Consider the following 18,944-nt stretch of genomic DNA (forward strand, 5'->3'; position numbering starts at 1 on the left):
AGCACATCTTTGTAAAAGAATCCAAGCACCCCAATGCTCTAAATCAGGGGTCCCCAACCCCCGGGCTGCAGACTGGCGCCGGTCCGCGGCCTGTTAGGAACCGGGCCACACAGTAGGAGGTGAGTGGCGGGCTAGCGAGTGAAGCTTCATCTGCCGCTCCCCATCGCTTGCATTACCGCCTGAAGCATGGCTTACATGACTGCCTGAACCACGCCCCTGCCCCGTCCGTGGAAAAATGGCCTTCCACGAAACCAGTCCCGGGTGCCAAAAAGGTTGGGGACCGCTGATCTAAATCCTAGAGAAACTTAAACACAACCTTCTGCTTTTGCACTAAGGAGTTCGTTGGCAGCTTACTGAAAACAGCACCGTGCCTGCCTCTTAACGCGTGCATTCATACATTAAGAAGTGGGTCATTTCCATGGTTACAAATGATGGATCAGTGTTTTCCTAAGTCTGGCGATATGATGGATTAGGAAGTTTAAAACCTCGTTTGCAGAGCCATTTCTGTCCCTCTGGTGGTCTGGCTCTACCCAGGTGATGGGAAAACTCAATTAGACTCCACAGCCTGAAACAGAACAGTATGAAGCTTGTGAAATGGAACAGTGGTCATGCTGGCAGGGGGTGGTGAATGGTCCCACAGACCGAGCCTTGGGGTTGCGTGCTTACCTGGCGTTACTGAGCGGACGACCACTGGCTTTTCACTCCCTGCCACGAAACCAAACCCCAGCACAGGGTCCCTCCTCATCTCCACCCTCCGAGGAGCCGGAGGGATGATCTGGCAGCTCTCCAACCGAGGGTCATCAAATGGGATTGCCTGTGTCATGTGACTGTGGGAAAAGCACACAGAAGAGAAACTCGGCATCAGTGTACGTGTTTAGCAATGGCCCGGCGACCGCATCCTCTCTAGTTGTAAAACCTTCTCTTCTCTGTTTGGTAGAGAGTGGGGAATATGTGGGGAGACCCACTGTCATGCTTCTCACACGGCTGCCTTCTTCCTTGAAAAACCTCTAGGCCCACTTCTGCTTGAGGCCTTTGTACTGGCTGTTCCCCCAACCTGAAATGCTTGTCCTGCAGATGTGTGTATGGCCCACCCTCACCTCTCTCAAGTCTTTGCTCAAATGTGAGCTTCTGAAAGAGGACTATCCTGGTCACACACTTTAAAATCGCAGCCTTGCCTCCCCACAGCCAGATCCCTTCACCCTCTTCTACTTTTTTTCCCCCCATAGAACTAATCACTTGCTAACAAGCTGTGGAACCTACTTATTTTCATGCTTATTTTCATTGTTCTGCTCTCCATACTAGAAGGTAACCTCTGTGATGGCAAGGAATTTTGTTTCATTCACTGATTTATCCCAGGTGCATAGAAGAGTGCCTGGCACATAGTAGATTCTCAATAAATAATTGAATTAAATAGAGAAAAAGATATTTCTTTGTGGAAAACTATCAAATTATAACTGATGTGTTGAGAAAGAACCTCAGAGGGTTCTGGACATTTAGTGGGTAACGCATATGGCTTTTGGCTCCAGTGAAATTGAAGTGATGGGGATCATTTTGGTGGCAATAGGTTATCGTGGTTTCAAATACAGTCTCCCTTTCCAAAGAAGTTGAAGAACTAACTCTTGGCATTTCTGTTCCAGAGAGACTTTCAAATGATTTAAATGAATCTTTTTGGTAACACTTAAACTTCGGAACTCTTATCGATAATCCAAACTTGAAAAAGGTACAGCATTCAAAAATTTTCAAAATGCTTCCACGAATAGCTCATTTGATCCACAAAACAACGTTGAGAATGAAGGAGCGGAGCAGGTATTATTATCTGCATTTTTCCAAGGAGGACACTGAGATCAAAACAGTGGCTCATTGTTACTCAGGGCCCATGGTTGGTATGCCAGAGAGTTGGGTTGAAAATCAACTTCGGTGACTCTTAATGAAGTCTTCACTCATGCACATCATCCAAGGCAGACTTCTTTTGGGGAAGAGTTATTAGTTTGAACACTAGAAATCTCCTTAAATATGTAAGCCAAGATTATTTCAATGACACGGCCTTAATTCAATTTTTTTTCCCACTTATCTTCTTCAATAAGTAGAAGAAGATCATTTAAAAATACGTTGAAAGATGCTACTCCATACACCATCTGGACAACATATTGTTCAAATGTAATAAAGAAGGACAGAGAAGGAGAATCCTATTGTCCTTCAGTGTAATGAGTAAGAGTTAAGAAAAATCATTGAAAACCCACTAAATCTGTCCTTTTGGCATATATCGCTGGCTAGGAAAATAAAAGTTTAAAATCCCTTTGAAACAGAAAGGAAGGAAATGTCTTTTTGATTTAGCAGTTTGCGATCTGGAACACTAGGAAAAAGAGAAGTGTTAGTTGCTAAGGAACCCGTTGTGTGCCACGTGCTGACACTCATCTGTTACCTTGTTTCATCTTCACAGCTGCTGAGATAGAGGGAGTTTGACCCCGCTCACCTCCTCTTTGTAAATGCCCAGAGAGGAAGAATAACTGGGCCAAGGTCACACACTTCTCAGGTGTAAGCCAGGTGCGATTCACACCAGGTCTTCTGATTCTGTGTCACGTGCTTGACCAGCTACATAATTTGCAAGGACAGTACAAAATGAGAATGCAGGGGCCGTCCTTCCAACATGATTAAGAACTTCAAGACGGCAGAAGGTGAAACCCAGCCCAGGGCCTTCTGTGACTGCGTGGATCACAAGCCCATGAAGCTGGCCTTGGTAGGGTGCTATCCCCAATGTCTCACCACCATTCTAGAAACATCCAGGTTCAGAGTGGTGGTGTTATAGGGCCAAAGGGGCAGGGGCTGTCTTCTGTGAAACTGTAGACATTTGTCTGGACCCAGAGAGTAGACATGGCTACCATGGTGGCGCACACACTTGGGACAAAGGGAGGTGAGCAGACCTCAGGTGGGCAGAAGGTCTCATGGAGAGGCCTGGCAGTCTGAAGGAAAGAATTCAAAACCCTGATTAAACCAGCAGAACCTATGTAGGGTGAGCCCCAGCGTCCAGGGTAGGAGCTGCAGATGGGGCCCTGGGCGGGAGGGACTGAGACACAGGGAACGGGTGGGGAAGTCAGGGCAGGGAACTAGGACACCAGGAGGACTTCTCATACTCCTACAGCAGGCCCTGCTGGGCGAACTTGACCTTCCACATTGATCTCTCACAGGCCTGAAACAGGCCCAGCTGTGTGTGCCTGGCAGAGAGTGGGGCTACCTGGGGGGTCGTGGACACTGTTCTGTTCTCTCGTCTCCTCTGTAAGATGGCTCCATCTCAGAGTGTAACAGAGAAGAACAAACTGACTCCATGTTGGATCTATTCCTTCAGCTCTAACCCTTGTGCTCTGTTGTCTGTGCTTAGTCATGCTGCCTCTGCGCCTTTGTAAAAGAATGCTGCCCACAGCCTGAAATATACAGGATAGCCCATTCTCAAGGCTCTGACCTTTAAACGTACAACACTTTCCCGTTTATATACAGATTAAAAGTTGAAGAACAGAAGACAACAAATGCCTTGTTGGAGGTTTGTAGGAACATTGTGACCAGACCAATATAAGAACAAAGGATTCTGGCACCAAGAAGTTTACAATAACCAGACACACCCCCTCCGCCTTTCGTACAAAAGAATTCTAACTCGAGTAAGATAGTTCCTTGGGACAGTAGTCCGCCAGCTCCTCGGTCTGCTGGCTTTCCATATAAAGTCGCTTATTCCTTGCCCCAACAACTCCTCTCTTGATCTACTGGCCTTTCGTGTGGCGAGCAGTGCGAGCTTAGACTCAGTAACAAGATTGTGCTGTACTCTAGGTACATTTGGAAATGAGTCTCTCCTTTTATCCCCAGAGGGAACAAAGGAAAAAAGGGAGGGGAAATCCACATTTTTTTGGCCCTGAGCTCTGAGTTTGCACCAGAATCCACAGAAGGCATTCTGAATGATGAAGGTTGTAGAGGTGACGTGACTTGCTAATGGTAGTAGGAGTTGCATTACAGAGAATCAAACTCTGGCTGGCACAACTCTCAATTCCAACTGTAGAGCGGGACTAGGGAAGATGAGTCCCCATGCTGCTGCCAGTACTGTGAAAAGCTTCCAGCAGTGGTTCCCAAACTTTACTGCATATTAGAATCACCTGGAGAGCTTTAAAAACCTCTAATGCCCAGATTTCATCCCAGACCAATCACATGAGACTATCTAGGGGTGGAAGCCAGGATCAATTTTTTAAAATATTTATTTATTTATTTTAGGCTTCATTGGATCTTCGTTGCTGCGCACGGGCTTTCTCTAGTTGCGGTGAGCCAGGGCTTCTCACTGCGGTGGCTTCTCTTGTTGCAGAGCACAGGCTCTAGGAGTGCGGGCTTCAGTAGTCGTGGCACGCGAGCTTCAGTAGTGTGGCTCGTGGGCTCTAGAGCACAGGCTCAGTAGTTGTGACGCATGGGCTTAGTTGCTCCACGGCATGTGGGATCTTCCTGGACCAGGGCTCAAACCCGTGTCCCCTGCATTGGTAGGCAGATTCTTAACCACTGCGCCACCAGGGAGGACCCTGGATCAATTTTTTAAAAAGACTTCCCAGGTGATTCCAAAGTGCAGCAATGTTTGGGGATCATTAACCTGCCCAGGGAAGGGTGTGTTCTAGTGCTTTTTGGACAATAGGAAAAGGGAACTTCACTGATGTCCCTATCTACCTGCCCTAGCATCCATTGCAAATGTAAGTTAATCCCTAACACCATACACAAAAATAAGTTCAAAATGGATTAAAGACCTAAATGTAAGGCCAGACACTATCAAACTCTTAGAGGAAAACATAGGCAGAACACTCTATGACATAAATCACAGCAAGATCCTTTTTGACCCATGTCCTAGAGAAATGGAAATAAAAACAAAAATAAACAAATGGGACCTAATGAAACTTCAAAGCTTTTGCACAGCAAAGGAAACCATAAACAAGACCAAAAGACAACCCTCAGAATGGGAGAAAATATTTGCAAATGAAGCAACTGACAAAGGATTAATCTCCAAAATTTATAAGCAGCTCATGCAGCTCAATAGCAAAAAAACAAACAACCCAATCCAAAAATGGGCAGAAGACCTAAATAGACATTTCTCCAAAGAAGATATACAGACTGCCAACAAACACATGAAAGGATGCTCAACATCATTAATCATTAGAGAAATGCAGATCAAAACTACAATGAGATATCATCTCACACCAGTCAGAATGGCCATCACCAAAAAATCTAGAAACAATAAATGCTGGAGAGGGTGTGGAGAAAAGGGAACACTCTTGCACTGCTGGTGGGAATGTGAATTGGTACAGCCACTATGGCGAACAGTATGGAGGTTCCTTAGAAAACTACAAATAGAACTACCATATGACCCAGCAATCCCACTACTGGGCATATACCCTGAGAAAACCATAATTCAAAAAGAGACATGTACCAAAATATTCATTGCAGCTCTATTTACAGTAGCCCAGAGATGGAAACAACCTAAGTGTCCATCATCGGATGCATGGATAAAGAAGATGTGGCACTTATATACAATGGAATATTACTCAGCCATAAAAAGAAACGAAACTGAGCTATTTGTAATGAGGTGGATAGACCTAGAGTCTGTCATACAGAGTGAAGTAAGTCAGAAAGAGAAAGACAAATACCGTATGCTAACACATACATATGGAATTTAAGAAAAAAAAATGTCATGAAGAACCTAGGGGTAAAACAGGAATAAAGACACAGACCTACTTGAGAATGGACTTGAGGATATGGGGAGGGGGACGGTAAGCTGTGACAAAGCGAGAGAGTGGCATGGACATATATACACTACCAACCGTAAGGTAAGATAGTGGGAAGCAGCCGCAGAGCACAGGGAGATCAGCTCGGTGCTTTGTGACCGCCTGGAGGGGTGGGATAGAGAGGGTGGGAGGGAGGGAGACGCAAGAGGGAAGGGATATGGGAACAGATGTATATGTATAACTGATTCACTTTGTTATAAAGCAGAAACTAATAAAAAATGTAAGTTAAAATATTCAAAGCATCTGTAGACAGATTATCCTCTTTCCACTACATAAAAGTAATAGTCTCCAATTTTTAATTCATCATTCACTTAATGAGTATTACAATATTATTTTATTAATACCTGACATTTATTAAACACTAACTTCATGCTGAGCCTTTTTCAAGATGCTTTCCATATGTTAGTTCATTTAGTTCTCCAAAACAACTCTATAATGCATTCATTTATTCATTTAGTCAACAAATGTTTATTGAACCCCCACTGGCTTCTCAGTTCTGGAGGTACAACAGGAACAAAAGCAGAATAACAAAATAAAATATTCACTCCAGTGTGCAGAGACAGGGAATAACTTAATAAATTGGTAAAACATATGGCATATCAGGTCATTTTCAGCACTAAGGAGAAATACAATGCAGGGAGGAAGGCTGGAGAGCTGCCAGGCGACGGTACTGTGAGATCACGCTAGGGGTCAGGAAATGTCTGGGGAGAGGGGCATTTCGGCAGTGCAAAGGTCCTGTGGTGAGCTATGTCTGTGAGAGCATGCCTAAGGGACAGCGGGGCAGCCGGTGGTCGGGGGAGGGTGGAGACACTGAGGGGAGTGGTAAAGAAGTGATGAGGGGCTGAAGATGACACAGGCTCTTAGAAGGACTTTGTGTTTTGTTCTGAGTGAAGCAGGAAGCTGTGTGAAGGTTGTGAGTGGAGAAGTGATATGACAGCTGCCATACTGAGCACAGACAGGAGGGGGCACTGGTAAGCAGGGGGCGCAATTCAGGGCCCACTGCATCAATCCTCACAAAATATCATGGTGGCGTGGACCAGGGTGAGGGCAGATATGGCAAGAAATCACTGGGCTTTTAACATATTTGGAAGCCACGGTGACAGAGCAGGGATGGGACTCCTACTCTGGAACCTTCTTCCTGCACACACAGGACGGTCCCAGGGAGATGGACCTTTAAGCACATTATCTAATGCAAGTCCCGTGTCTCAATGGATCCAAATTGCAGGAGACGTTTTCTCTGGAGCTAATGCTTCACGGTTTGTACAGGTAACACACAAATGCCCAGGTATGGGGCCAACATGAGAACTGGTGTGGTAGTCTGGAATGAGACTGTGGAGCCAGACTCTGTGGGTTCGAATCCTGGTCCCACCACTTCCCAGCAGTGTGGTGTGGACAAATAACTTCATCATCCTGCACCTCAGTTTCCTCATCTGCAAAGTGGTGATAATAATGGAAACAACCTCATAAGATCACTGTGAAAATTAAATGAATGAATAAATGTCAAGCAGGTAGCAAACGCTGGCATGTAGGAAGCACTCAAAAAGCATTAGCTGTTATGTTCATCTCTTGAGGGCAATGAACAGAAAGGCATATGTTTCAGACATTATGAACTCATTCAACCTTAAAATATGAAGAAAAACTCAACGTTTCAATTGCCTATAGCCCAACTCTGGGTGAGATGCCTCACAAATCCTGGGTAAGCTCTGAGACTTCAATCTGAAGAATCACGTCAAATGCAATGACACAGGAAACACAAATATATATTGATACGCACGAGGCAAAACAGTACCAGAATACAGAAGAGTAAAATCTAGGCTTCTCTAGCGACTGAATCACGGTTAGTAAGTTTTCCTCCACCATGTTTCAAAGACCATTAAGTGACCTTGGAGTCTAGGGCTGGGGAATGAGCCCGGGTCATGCGGAAAGTGCGAAGCACTAAATCCATTTTAGCGAGTGAGACCCAGGAGCAGGCCCTTTCATCTCAGATGCTGCCATCCTCTGTGTCAACAGAGAATCTGCCCTTGGTCCATATCACTTTCCCACCCCAACAAGGTTTGAAACTTACAAGCACGTGCGCATGATGTGGTTGCTGCCTGTTCTAGTATTTTCTTTTTTATGATTTTTAAAATTCTTTTTGTTTTCCTTGCACTTTGAGGATAACCTTCCAATGGCATTATCATATTCTTGCTAAACAGGTTACATTTTCAGAATACGTTATCTAAAAATAATCAACCCCTGTCTCTTTTCCAGTAAGAAAGGATCCACACTAAACTGTTCCCCCATGAAACATCATTCTGTTCTTTGTGTTAGGCAAGTACCTTTTGGCTCTCTCCTTGCAATAGTTTTTATAAAGATTTGAGTACTTTTATAATGAGCTGAAAAAGCAACATCTTTTTACCTGCTGAACATGCTTCAGTGAATTCTGATGCTGAGCCTTGAAGAATACAGCTGATGAGCTACACAAACTTTCAGCCCCTGCCCCAACCTTCTCCAACAAACACACATAGATCGGCCAGAAATCTCTGACCTAAAAATCCAGAGTACATTAACTGAGATGGAAAATGTGTCCACTGAGATCGAATGAGCAATCTTGCTATTTCTGAAAGATTCATTTCAAAAGGAATGATGGGACTCCTGCTGCCTAACTCCCCACGACAAAAGGAAAGGGCTTTCTTTGAACTCTGGGAGCCTTTCTTCCTCAGCAGAAATAAAAGACTGAAACATCCAATGTATCACAAAGAATTACTTTGACTAGTAAAATGTGCCCTGTAAGAAAACCTAAAGTAATTTCAGTCTACCATGCACTCGTTAGAGCCAGTGAGGTCCTTTTTTGGAATATGTGCTGAGTAGAAAGATTCTGGAAGGAAGAACCAAATTTAGAAGCCATTCCCTTTGGTGTAGAGTTAAAGAATCTAGGAAGATGGTGGCAGGTGGGACCCCTGGGTAGTTAAGACTGGAATGAAAAGGAGTATAAATAAACATACATGCCTCAGTTCTGCTTGAGAAGGTCACTGTTGGTGTGACCTTTCAGGGATGGGCAGCTGTGATTCCATGAGAGCATTAAGCATCAATATATAACAGTCTCATCTTGGTAGCCCTGGTGTGGGTCGCAGACTGAGTTATTCTTCGTTTGCTCCCCAGGATGTGATTTGCCACTGGACGCCACACTGCTTTTCAGTGCCTTCCCACTGGACACAGTACGTACTTCTCTACCCCTTGGCTCTGCTAACATCTCAGTGCCCAAAGCATGTGACATGGCTGAGCTCAGATGTGACAAGCAAAACACACCTGTTTAGCTGGGCACGAGCTCTTGCTTTTCTCTTGTCACCATGAGAAGACCTTCCCAAGGCAGCTGCCACCCTTTCAGCTTGGGCTCTGGAATGGACACATGTAGAACAGACCAGAGCCGGGAACTCAGTGCGGAGCCAAGTGGAGCACAGCTGGCCAGCACGTCAGCCTCGATGAGCCAGCTGAACGAGGGCTGACAAACGGTGATTGTTTCATGACACTGAATTTGGGGGATGTTTGTTATGCACCAAAAGCTCACTCATACAATCTGTAATTAGTGTTTTCAATAGTACTTAAAAACCCTGAAATGCCACATCCCCAAAGGATTCTCTCTACCACCCCTATTCTCTACACCATTTATGGCTAAATGTGCTACATTTTACAAAAACACTATTGACACTTCCAAAGGAAACTTCTCCCCTTATTATCCCAGTTGACATGGCAGCCACAGGCACCTCATGATCCATTCTTCATGACCTTCTCATTATCTCTGAACTGGACTTAGGTAGTTGTGGCTCCCAAGCCAACAATTCATAAGCCCTGTTGTGGCCTGTGAGGGGGCTTAATAAGAAAGGCTCTGGACTTCCCTGGTGGTGCAGTGGTTAAGAATCCACCTGCCAATGCAGGGGACACGGGTTTGAGCCCTGGGCCGGGAAGATCCCACATGCCATGGAGCAACTAAGCCCGCGCGCCACAACTACTGAGCCTGCGCTCTAGAGCCCACATGCCGCAACTACTGAAGCCCGCGTGCCTAGAGCCTGTGCTCCACAACAAGAGAAGCCATGGCAATGAGAAGCCCCAGCACCGCAACGAACAGTAGCCCCTGCTCGCAGCAGCTAGAGAAAGCCCACGTGCAGCAACGAAGACCCAACGCAGCCAAAAATAAATAAATTTATTTAAAAAAAAAAAAAGAAAGGAAGAAAGGCTCTGAGCAAAAGTGCTGAGCGAGGCAAACTAGAGTTCCCCAGAATAAGAATATAAGTAGGAAGGAAAAAGAAAGCAGAAGTGTGAATTACTGAGGTTGATAGGTCACAACTGAGAGGGATCATGAGGTAGATTAGAAACCCCAAGATAGGTTTCCAGCAAGTCAAAATTATGATGACGTGTGTGGCAAAATAACATATTGAAAAGAATTTTTGCTTTGTTCTCATTGAGTTTCTTCCTCTCCCAGGTCTAGTAAGGTAGACAGGCTTCATTCAGTCCCTTGCCTCAGGGAAGATGCATTTACCAGGGCCCAGAGAAAATGCTGATGGCAGAAAGCCTCTCTCCTGACTTGTTTCGTGAAAATCTGAGCAACTTGGCTTAGGAGTCAAGGGCAGAGGACCCCTGTGAGGTGGCAGAAAGTTCAGGAGAGAGAGCTTGGTGGTAAGTCTAGCAAAGCACCAAGATGCATAGGCTGAGCCTAAAGAAATGGCAAAGTCAGTGAACTTCAGGGGACCATGCAGGCTCAGACTCCGGCATCTTAGGACTGAAGAACACAAAGGCCTGTTTGCATTTCTGTTCTGCAGAGATTCCGAGGGCTTCTGAATATTTGACATGATTGTATTTCAATTGCCAAACAGCAGAAATGTAATATGATGACAATCACACACAAGTTTAAGGGTGATTTATATTGGCTCTGTGAGAAAACAGAAACTATGAGTAAACAGCATCTTTGAAGGAAAGGAGAAAAGGGGAGTTGGAAGAGAAGTGACGTCACTTGGAGAGAAACCATACTGTGGAGTGACGTCGCGCAAGGAGATCCGGGAAGTCCTGCTAATGAGGGTCCTGAAGCTTCTCTGAATCTGGAACTACCTCCTGAAGCTGCTTCCCATGAGGCTAGGAGGCTCAGCCACGCGGCATTTCCATTCTCATATGTCCATGAGATTCCATCTCTCTTAGGATCTACAGTATGTATTTTTACACTCAACTCCCCCCTTCCCCCTCCCCGCTCCTTTTTTTTTTTTTTAACAAATCCCAGCAAGCCTCTGTCCTTTAGGATCAAAAGAGCCCAACCAAATGCAACCACTGAAGATGAGTTAAATTCAATATAAACATAGATAACTGGACATGATGTGTTTCCAGGTCACATAACACAGTGAGTCTCAGGCTTTTTGCCTTCGTGAATATGCAGATTATGGGTTCAGAGGAACTTAACCTTCACTAATCAATTCCACAGGCCACTGTCAGTCAATTCCCACAACATGTCAGGAGCATTTAAAGATTAAGAACTGTTTAGCCAAGCTTGGAAACTTACACAGTACTTAAAAAGCCAAGATAATACAGAATGCTTAAACTTAGAAACCACAAAATGTTTGGAGGAATCTTGTTAGAGAATTTTAGGAGGACTTGAAAGAAATGGAATTTTTCCTTAATGGGTAGACTAAATATGAAAAATTTCAGTTCTTTTCTAATTAATATATAGATTTAATGCCATCTAATAAAGATATATCAACAGTCCTTTTAAAGAATCCAACAAAGAGAATTCTAAATTTTAGATGATAATATAAAAGAACACTCTGAACAAGAACAACACTCTGGTTGTCGAGCCCTACAAGATACTGAGATACTGGGACAAACATAGAAAAGTATAAAATGATGGAGAAGCAGCTTTGACTACAACAAAACAAGGTTCCAGGGTAAATTTAGGGATGAATGCCCGCTTTAAAGAATTCAGTGCAATGGGCTTCCCTGGTGGCGCAGTGGTTGAGAGTCCGCCTGCCGATGCAGGGGACGCGGGTTCGTGCCCCGGTCCGGGAAGATCCCACGTGCCGCGGAGCGGCTGGGCCCATGAGCCATGGCTGCTGGGCCTGTGCATCCAGAGACTGTGCTCTGCAACGGGAGAGGCCACAACAGTGAGAGGCCCACATACCGCAAAAAAAAAAAAAAAAAAAAAAAGAATTCAGTGCAAGCTTTGGCACTAAAGAAAGTGAAGTGCTTTAGCATGTCAACAACATGGCTGCTTTCGAAACAAAACCATCAAAGTACAGTAGAGTGACTATGAAAATCTTTTGTCCTACATAGGGGTTGTTGGCTACCTGGTAACAACGAACTAAAAGAGTCGTGCCTTCAGAGTAAAGGAGATATTATAATAATGAATGAGAAAGTAACTTATTTTGTAAAAGAAACTTGGATTGTGGTAAGAATATAGGGAAACAGATGTTTGGAAATGATTCTACCATTATGTGCTTGTTTTATTGAAAATTATGCAAATCTGTATCTATCAAAACAGCAGCCTTTGAAAACTTGAAAGTGAATTTTTCTAACCTGCTTTAAAAAAACCTGCAAATAAAGCATCTCAGCGAACTGTGGACTCATTTGTCAAATATGATAAATGGCAACATCTTCCGTTTGGTTTGTGAGAACAGTTGAAGGACATCAAAGAATATGGAAACTCCCAGCTGAATTTCAACAAAATCCCTTGCATGGATGGAATTGAAAAACAGTATATCCTGATCTAATAAGCAAGCTGGTGAAACACTTTGTCCATTTACCTCTTCATATGTTTCTGCAGTTCCCTTTTTCTCCAAAGACAATGACTGAAACCAAGTAAAGAAATAAGATGAACTTGCAACCGGACCTTCAAAATTTATCCATGAAGTGGTAAACCAAGATGCTCAAAAATAAATAAGCACCCTCAATAACTCTGCTGTCATTTAAAATGTCATATAATTGTTAATGCAGCAGTGATAGCAAAAATGTTTACAAGTGATTAAAATGTATACTTCACCTTCAACTCATTTTAACATCTATTCTTTACAGACACGTATATTTTATATATATACAGTATGAATAAATGAATATATATTAAGGGGGCACGTGTTTAAAACTTTTTTACTAATAGGCATATAAAAGCACCAAATGTGGACATTTCTGTTCCGTATGATCTAGGGGGTTCCTGACTTATGGTGTGGACCCAAAGGATGTTTTATACACTCAAACATGATGTACAGAGTTGCTGATATCACAAAGCTCATCACAACTCTTGAAAAGTCCAGTTTTCACGTTCAGAAATATTCAGTGGCATTTTCAGAAACCTAAAAATGAAGTTAGAGTGCTGCTTATGGGAAATGGTGCCTTTCCATCCTGCTTATCTGATCCTACCCCAGCCACCAAGATGAGAGAGTGGCCCCAGGTTTGAGTGACTAAGGGACAGACAAATTGATGGATCTTACATGTGCTCTTGCTTTGGGCTCCACTAGATTGAACCCTCTGGGGTTTGGAAATCCAACCACCACAAATCTAAGATTTCATGGATATCTGTTGCTTACAGAGCATAAAGTATTGCATGGCTGGGCAGACTTTTTCTTCTTGATTGATCACCCTCCCCTTTTTTTTTTTTTGGACCTATAGGAAAATATATTTTTGAACAAAAGACTTGATAACAATGAGCAAAGCCTTTCTCAAACGTGTTAAAATCATCACTTTAGGTCTGAGAGTTTTTCTCCATCAAATTGGATTCTACCCATATTTTAGTGCAGTACTTGGAGGGGGGAGGGGGGAGACACAGGAGGTGTCCTCCCCATCCCAAGGGGCTGTTGTATATCCCTGTGATCTATGCATATTCTTTGAAAATTTATATTATAATTTTATACTTAGAAAGTGAAAACAATCCCATGGTTCTTATAAATTCAAACTGTAAGAGTGTGTGTTACAGAAACCCTGATCTAAGATAATATTTTAAAACATGAATTGATCTTTATAAAAGAGGTATTTTTAGAGAGACGATTAGGCGCACTTTATAAATTTCATGATCTTCTAATCTTTACACAAAAGATTTCAAAAGTGATTAAGTGGTAAGGGCTCACTTTGACGACTAAGAACTTCTGATGGAAGTTAAATGGCATTGGTAAGGAAATCACAGTATCAAAGGTTTAAGCTAACAGTTCTGTGTTAATTAAAAACTTGTGATCTCTTAATCTTTTCTTCATTAAAATAATTATTCCTACCCCCTACCTAGAGGATTTAGTTTTCTTAGACATAAAACTACATAACTGCCCAAGGTTACACATCTTTTCTGTTTTGGGTTGGTTTTGTTTGTTTATGTTTCCTTTGTCCTAAGCCCCATAACAAGAGAACTGAACCTCACAGATCCACGCCTGGCTCCTTTTCTACGTGTCCTGTGTGCTGGGAGCTTTGATCCTGTGGGTGGCAACATGTGGGCCCGCTGCCCTCTGGCTTCCATTGGGTTCAACCAATGGGAGGTGCTGGCAGGGGAATGTGAGGTGAGGAGGACAAAGAGATCAGGGTATTTCATCCCCCTACTCCCTCCTTGGTTTGGTGCAGGTCTGAAGTGACTTCATCCACTGTGATTACCGTTCCAGTCACATCAGGCACCTTGCACAGCTCCAAGGCTCACCATGCTCCATGCCAGGCCCCTTGAGCCTAGTGGTGCTAACGGGTCCCAGCTGCTGCCAGTCCCTGGGTGCCTCCATGGGACTTGTTGGTTTCCTTGTCTGAGCCCACACTCATTCATTTCCTGCCAGAGCCAGGCACCGTGCCTCTCTCCTCCATGACGCAACCTTGTAAGTCCCAGGAAACAAACCCTGCCCCTTGGACGGCACAGATGGAGTCTCCTTGAGCTGGCTTCCAGTGAAAAATATAATTCTAGCTTCTTTTTTGATTCTTAGCCAAGAGATATTAAATACGTCTGCTTTGAGAGCAGCACTGAGATCAATTATCCACAAATATTTATTTATAATGCATCAACCATACTTAAATTTACACCAATGGTTCTCAAAAACAAACAAAAACAACAAAAACCCTCCCCAAAATACCTATGAAAAAAACATTTCTTTCTGAATGAAACATATTTTCCACATATAAACCTTTAAAGACAGTGAAGACTTTGAATTCATGTATTGCCCACTGTGGAATCCATTTCTATTTGCCTAATTTAAATGAGATGTGAACTCTTTTTATCTTAATTGAGGCATGCTTTCTTTGTCTCTCTGTCAAAGTATTCTTAGAAAACTTTTATCTTTGGTTGACGTTACATACAGTCAAATTTGCAAGAAGAGAATATCACTGAATTTGAGAGCTGGATGAGATCTTGGCTAATGCTTTTATGTTTTAGAAGAGTTGATATGCTCATTTGAAGATTTCGTGTACCATTTTCTTTCAAGTTGGCAGAAACTGACTTTTCAAATTCAGTCAAAATCAGTCCCTTTTGTTATTTATGGTGGATCAAGTGTATCGACCATTTATTCAACAATTAGTTAATAAAAGCTTTCTATCTGCCTGGTGCCCAGGATGGGGCTATGTTTCAGACCAACAAGCTTATATTATAGTTCAGGTATCGGCAAACAATAGCCCATGGGCCAAATCTGATCTCTGTCTGCTTTTGTAAATAAAGTTTTATTGGAACACAGCCACACCCATTTATTTATGCACTGCAGCTGTTTCCATGCTATAATGACAGAGTTGAGTAGTTGTGACAGAGACTGGCCCACAAAGTCTAAAATATTTACTATCTGGTCCTTTTCAGAAAAAAATTGTTAACCCCTCTTCTAATGGAAGGACTGATACAATAAAAATCGAATAAACATGAACTATTTCACGTATTGTCAGGGGCTGGTAGTTTTTATGAAGAAAAATACAGCAGGATAGAGAGTGAAAGAGGGAGTGCATTGTTTTAACAAGATGGGAGTGGCGGCCTCTCTAAGGAGGCTGTTTTTGAGATCGGAATGAAGTGAGAAACTAAGCTGGGGGGATACCCATGAGAAAAACATCCCAGGCAGAATAAACAGATGTATAACGACCTTGAGAGAGGAGTCTCTAGGCCATTGTTTTAATCACCCATTTGTTCCTTTATTCAAGGAAGCTTTAGTGAGCATCAGTTTACTGTGAAGTTCTCCTTGGTTCTATGTCTTCAGAGAAATTCCCCACCCTCAAAGAAACTCCAAACCCCAAAGAGGTGCCAGATATATAAACATCTGAGTATAACAGATTGCTAGAGGCAAATGTGATGGAAGGGTTCGCCCCATACTGTGAGGGTACAATCCCTGGGGGTCGTCAGTCTAACCCAAGGGCAGTGAATGGGGACCAGGAAAGACTTCACACAGAAGATGCCCATGACGTGAGTCTAGAGATGTGAAGCGGTAACTACCAAAGGGAAAGGAGTTATACTCCAATCCAAGGGAAGAGTAAGCAAAGCCATAGAGGCATAAAAGAAACTGGTGTTGGGACAACTGTGGGACAACCGTAAGTGTTGCTTGTTGGGTAATGGGGCAGAGTGTTTAGGAGAGAGCACAGTATCGAGGAGGAAGGAGGTTAGAGAGGAAAACTACTAGCCGTGTTGGAATGCTGTCCAATATCAGCCATACACCCTTTATGTACACAAGAGCACATCCTTCCTGGAAAGGTCAGAGGCTCTAAAATCTATCACATGATTAGGATCTAGTATGCAATGAGTTGAGGGAATAAAAATCCTGAAATTCTCTCCATATTCTAGAAGACGAAGAGTAGGATATCTTAGAGAATAAGGTAAACATAGTCCTTAAATATTAACTTGAACCCACATATTATTAATTTTATTTATGAATCAGACTATTATTCATTTTGAAGGTTATAGTTCAAAGGACCACAGAGTTTAAACAGAACCCAGACTGATACATTTTTCCAGTCATGCTTTCAGTTTTAGCAAATGAGATACAATAAATCAAGGATCTATTAGGGCTTGTATAAGTTAACCTCCAAAATAGATTCCACTAATTCATGATCAAATTTATCCTTCAAGGACTCAGTAATATTTGTCAATACCACCACTGAAAACCATTTCAACAATTAGTCTTTCATCCAGTTCATCTACTCAGAGTGATTTCTGTCGTTGTTAGATGATGAATTTAGCGCCTGCAAGATGCTTATTGACTGTGCCTTGTGAATCTAATTGTAGGATCTAAAAGGGCAAAATGTTTGTCAGTTTCCTTAAAGCTGCAAAATCCCTACAGCTAGGTTGGTAATCAATTACATTAATTGAGTTCAATTCCATGTGTTCAAGAGATGACTTTCATGTTAATGATACTCTAATGTGTCAGAGGCAATAACAGTCAAGTCACATCCTTGGGTTGATTGAGATGCTGAGCAGAGCCTGTAGCTCTCAACCTCGCCTCTCACCATCAACTCTAGATATGCATTATTCCCAAGAACACTCAACCTTAGATTGAGATTTACTGCTGATTAAAAATTTAAAAGACAGGTAATCTAGGCAGGTAGCCACATAATAAACATTCAGAATCATATGCTCTGTTTGGCAATAATCAATATGAACAGTGTGAGATCTGGGTGAGTGTAAGTTAATGGGAATTGAATTCGAGAGAGGGCTATAGCATACTCCAAATACCACTAGGGAAATTTCTGGAGAATTCATTGGTACAACCACATTAGAAAACAATTTAGCAGTAAGCCCAAGCTTTTTTATTCTCAACCCTGACTTTGGAGCTATTGGGTAGGACCCAGGCGCATGGATCTCCAGATCATGTCAATGATCCTTCCATGACATTTGTTAGGCAGTCCTGTGGTTTCAAGAGACACTCCAGCTAGACTAGAAGTGCTGGTGAGCAAGTTCAACCTCAGGGAAAAGCGCTGGGAGGAAACCAGAGTATTTCATTGCTCAGACCCCATTCAAGCAGGGAAGCCCTTCCATTTCAGTAGGTGGAAGACAACAGTCACTGAGAGTAGAATGATCACTAACTTCCAAGATAATGAATTTCCCACCACCTGTCTCCATTTGGAAACAAAAACATTAAAGTTAAAATAATTAGGGCTTCCGTGGTGGCGCAGTGGTTGAGAGTCCGCCTGCCGATGCAGGGGACACGGGTTCGTGCCCCGGTCCGGGAAGATCCCACATGCTGCAGAGCGGCTGGGCCCGTGAGCCATGGCCGCTGAGCCTGCGCGTCCGGAGCCTGTGCTCCGCAACGGGAGAGGCCACAGCAGTGAGAGGCCCGCGTATCGCAAAAAATAAAAAATTTTAAAAAATAATAATAATAATAAAAATAATTAAAGAAAGTGTAACAATGTTCTGATATTTTCCATGATATCTACTTTGATGCTATTTGCTTAAAAATATTTTAGTTTTTGGACCCAACTTAGATGACAACCTAAATCATACTTCAAAATCTAGTATTACACAGGAATCTGTGTTTCTAAAAGGCACTCCAGGTGATTCTGGTGCACGGTTTAGGATTACACTTTGAAAAGCCCTGGCTTGGGGCTTCCCTGGTGGCACAGTGGTTAAGAACCCGCCTGCCAATACAGGGGACAAGGGTTTGAGCCCTGGGCCGGAAGATCCCACATGCCGCAGAACAACTAAGCCCGTGTGCCACAACTACTGAGCCTGCACTCTAGAGCCCATGAGCCACAACTTCTGAGCCCGTGTGCCACAGCGACTGAAGTCTGTGCACCTAGAGCCTGTGTTCTGCAACAAGAGAAGCCACTGCAATGAGAAGCCTGCGCACCGCAATGAAGAGGAGCCCCCGCTCGCCGCAACTAGAGAAAGCCCACGTGCAGCAACAAAGACACAATGCAACCAAAAAATAAATAAATAAATAAAAATTAATTAAAAAAAAAATAAATGAAAAGCCCTGGCTTAGTGGGAGACATCCAGGAAGAGAGCGCAAGAGATTAAATAGCCAGCCAACCTCCATATATCTTGTACCTTGCAGCTCCCCACTCACTACACAGCTGGCGGGAATGCTGGCGTCTGTTATATTATCTTGATTCCCAGTGACTTTCTTGAGAATCTGAGTTCCCAGATGTAGAAGCATTTACGGGAGGCAATAGCAATTCTTGATGACAAAGAATTTGATGACTTGAATAGACATCTGCCATTATGTGGGTATGAATCCAGACCTCTGTCAAGGGCTGGAAAACATATAGATT

The 18,944-nt window shown here is 43.2% G+C and overlaps 1 protein-coding gene across 2 annotated transcripts in view; it reads right to left on the minus strand.

Moving 5' to 3' along the window:
- The window catches only part of FRMPD4 (FERM and PDZ domain containing 4), a gene marked incomplete at both ends in the record, with an annotated part of 534,860 nt that overhangs the window by 94,277 nt on the left and 421,639 nt on the right, over nt 1-18,944 (minus strand). For both annotated transcript variants that reach the window (XM_081221698.1, XM_081221697.1), the window contains one exon: nt 667-827. In XM_081221698.1, coding sequence (XP_081077824.1) covers nt 667-827 — 161 coding nt within the window. The remainder of the gene's footprint in view (nt 1-666; nt 828-18,944) is intronic.

Source organism: Mesoplodon bidens (assembly GCF_964165515.1).
Source record: "Mesoplodon bidens genome assembly, chromosome: X".
Taxonomy (NCBI): Eukaryota; Metazoa; Chordata; class Mammalia; order Artiodactyla; family Ziphiidae; genus Mesoplodon; species Mesoplodon bidens.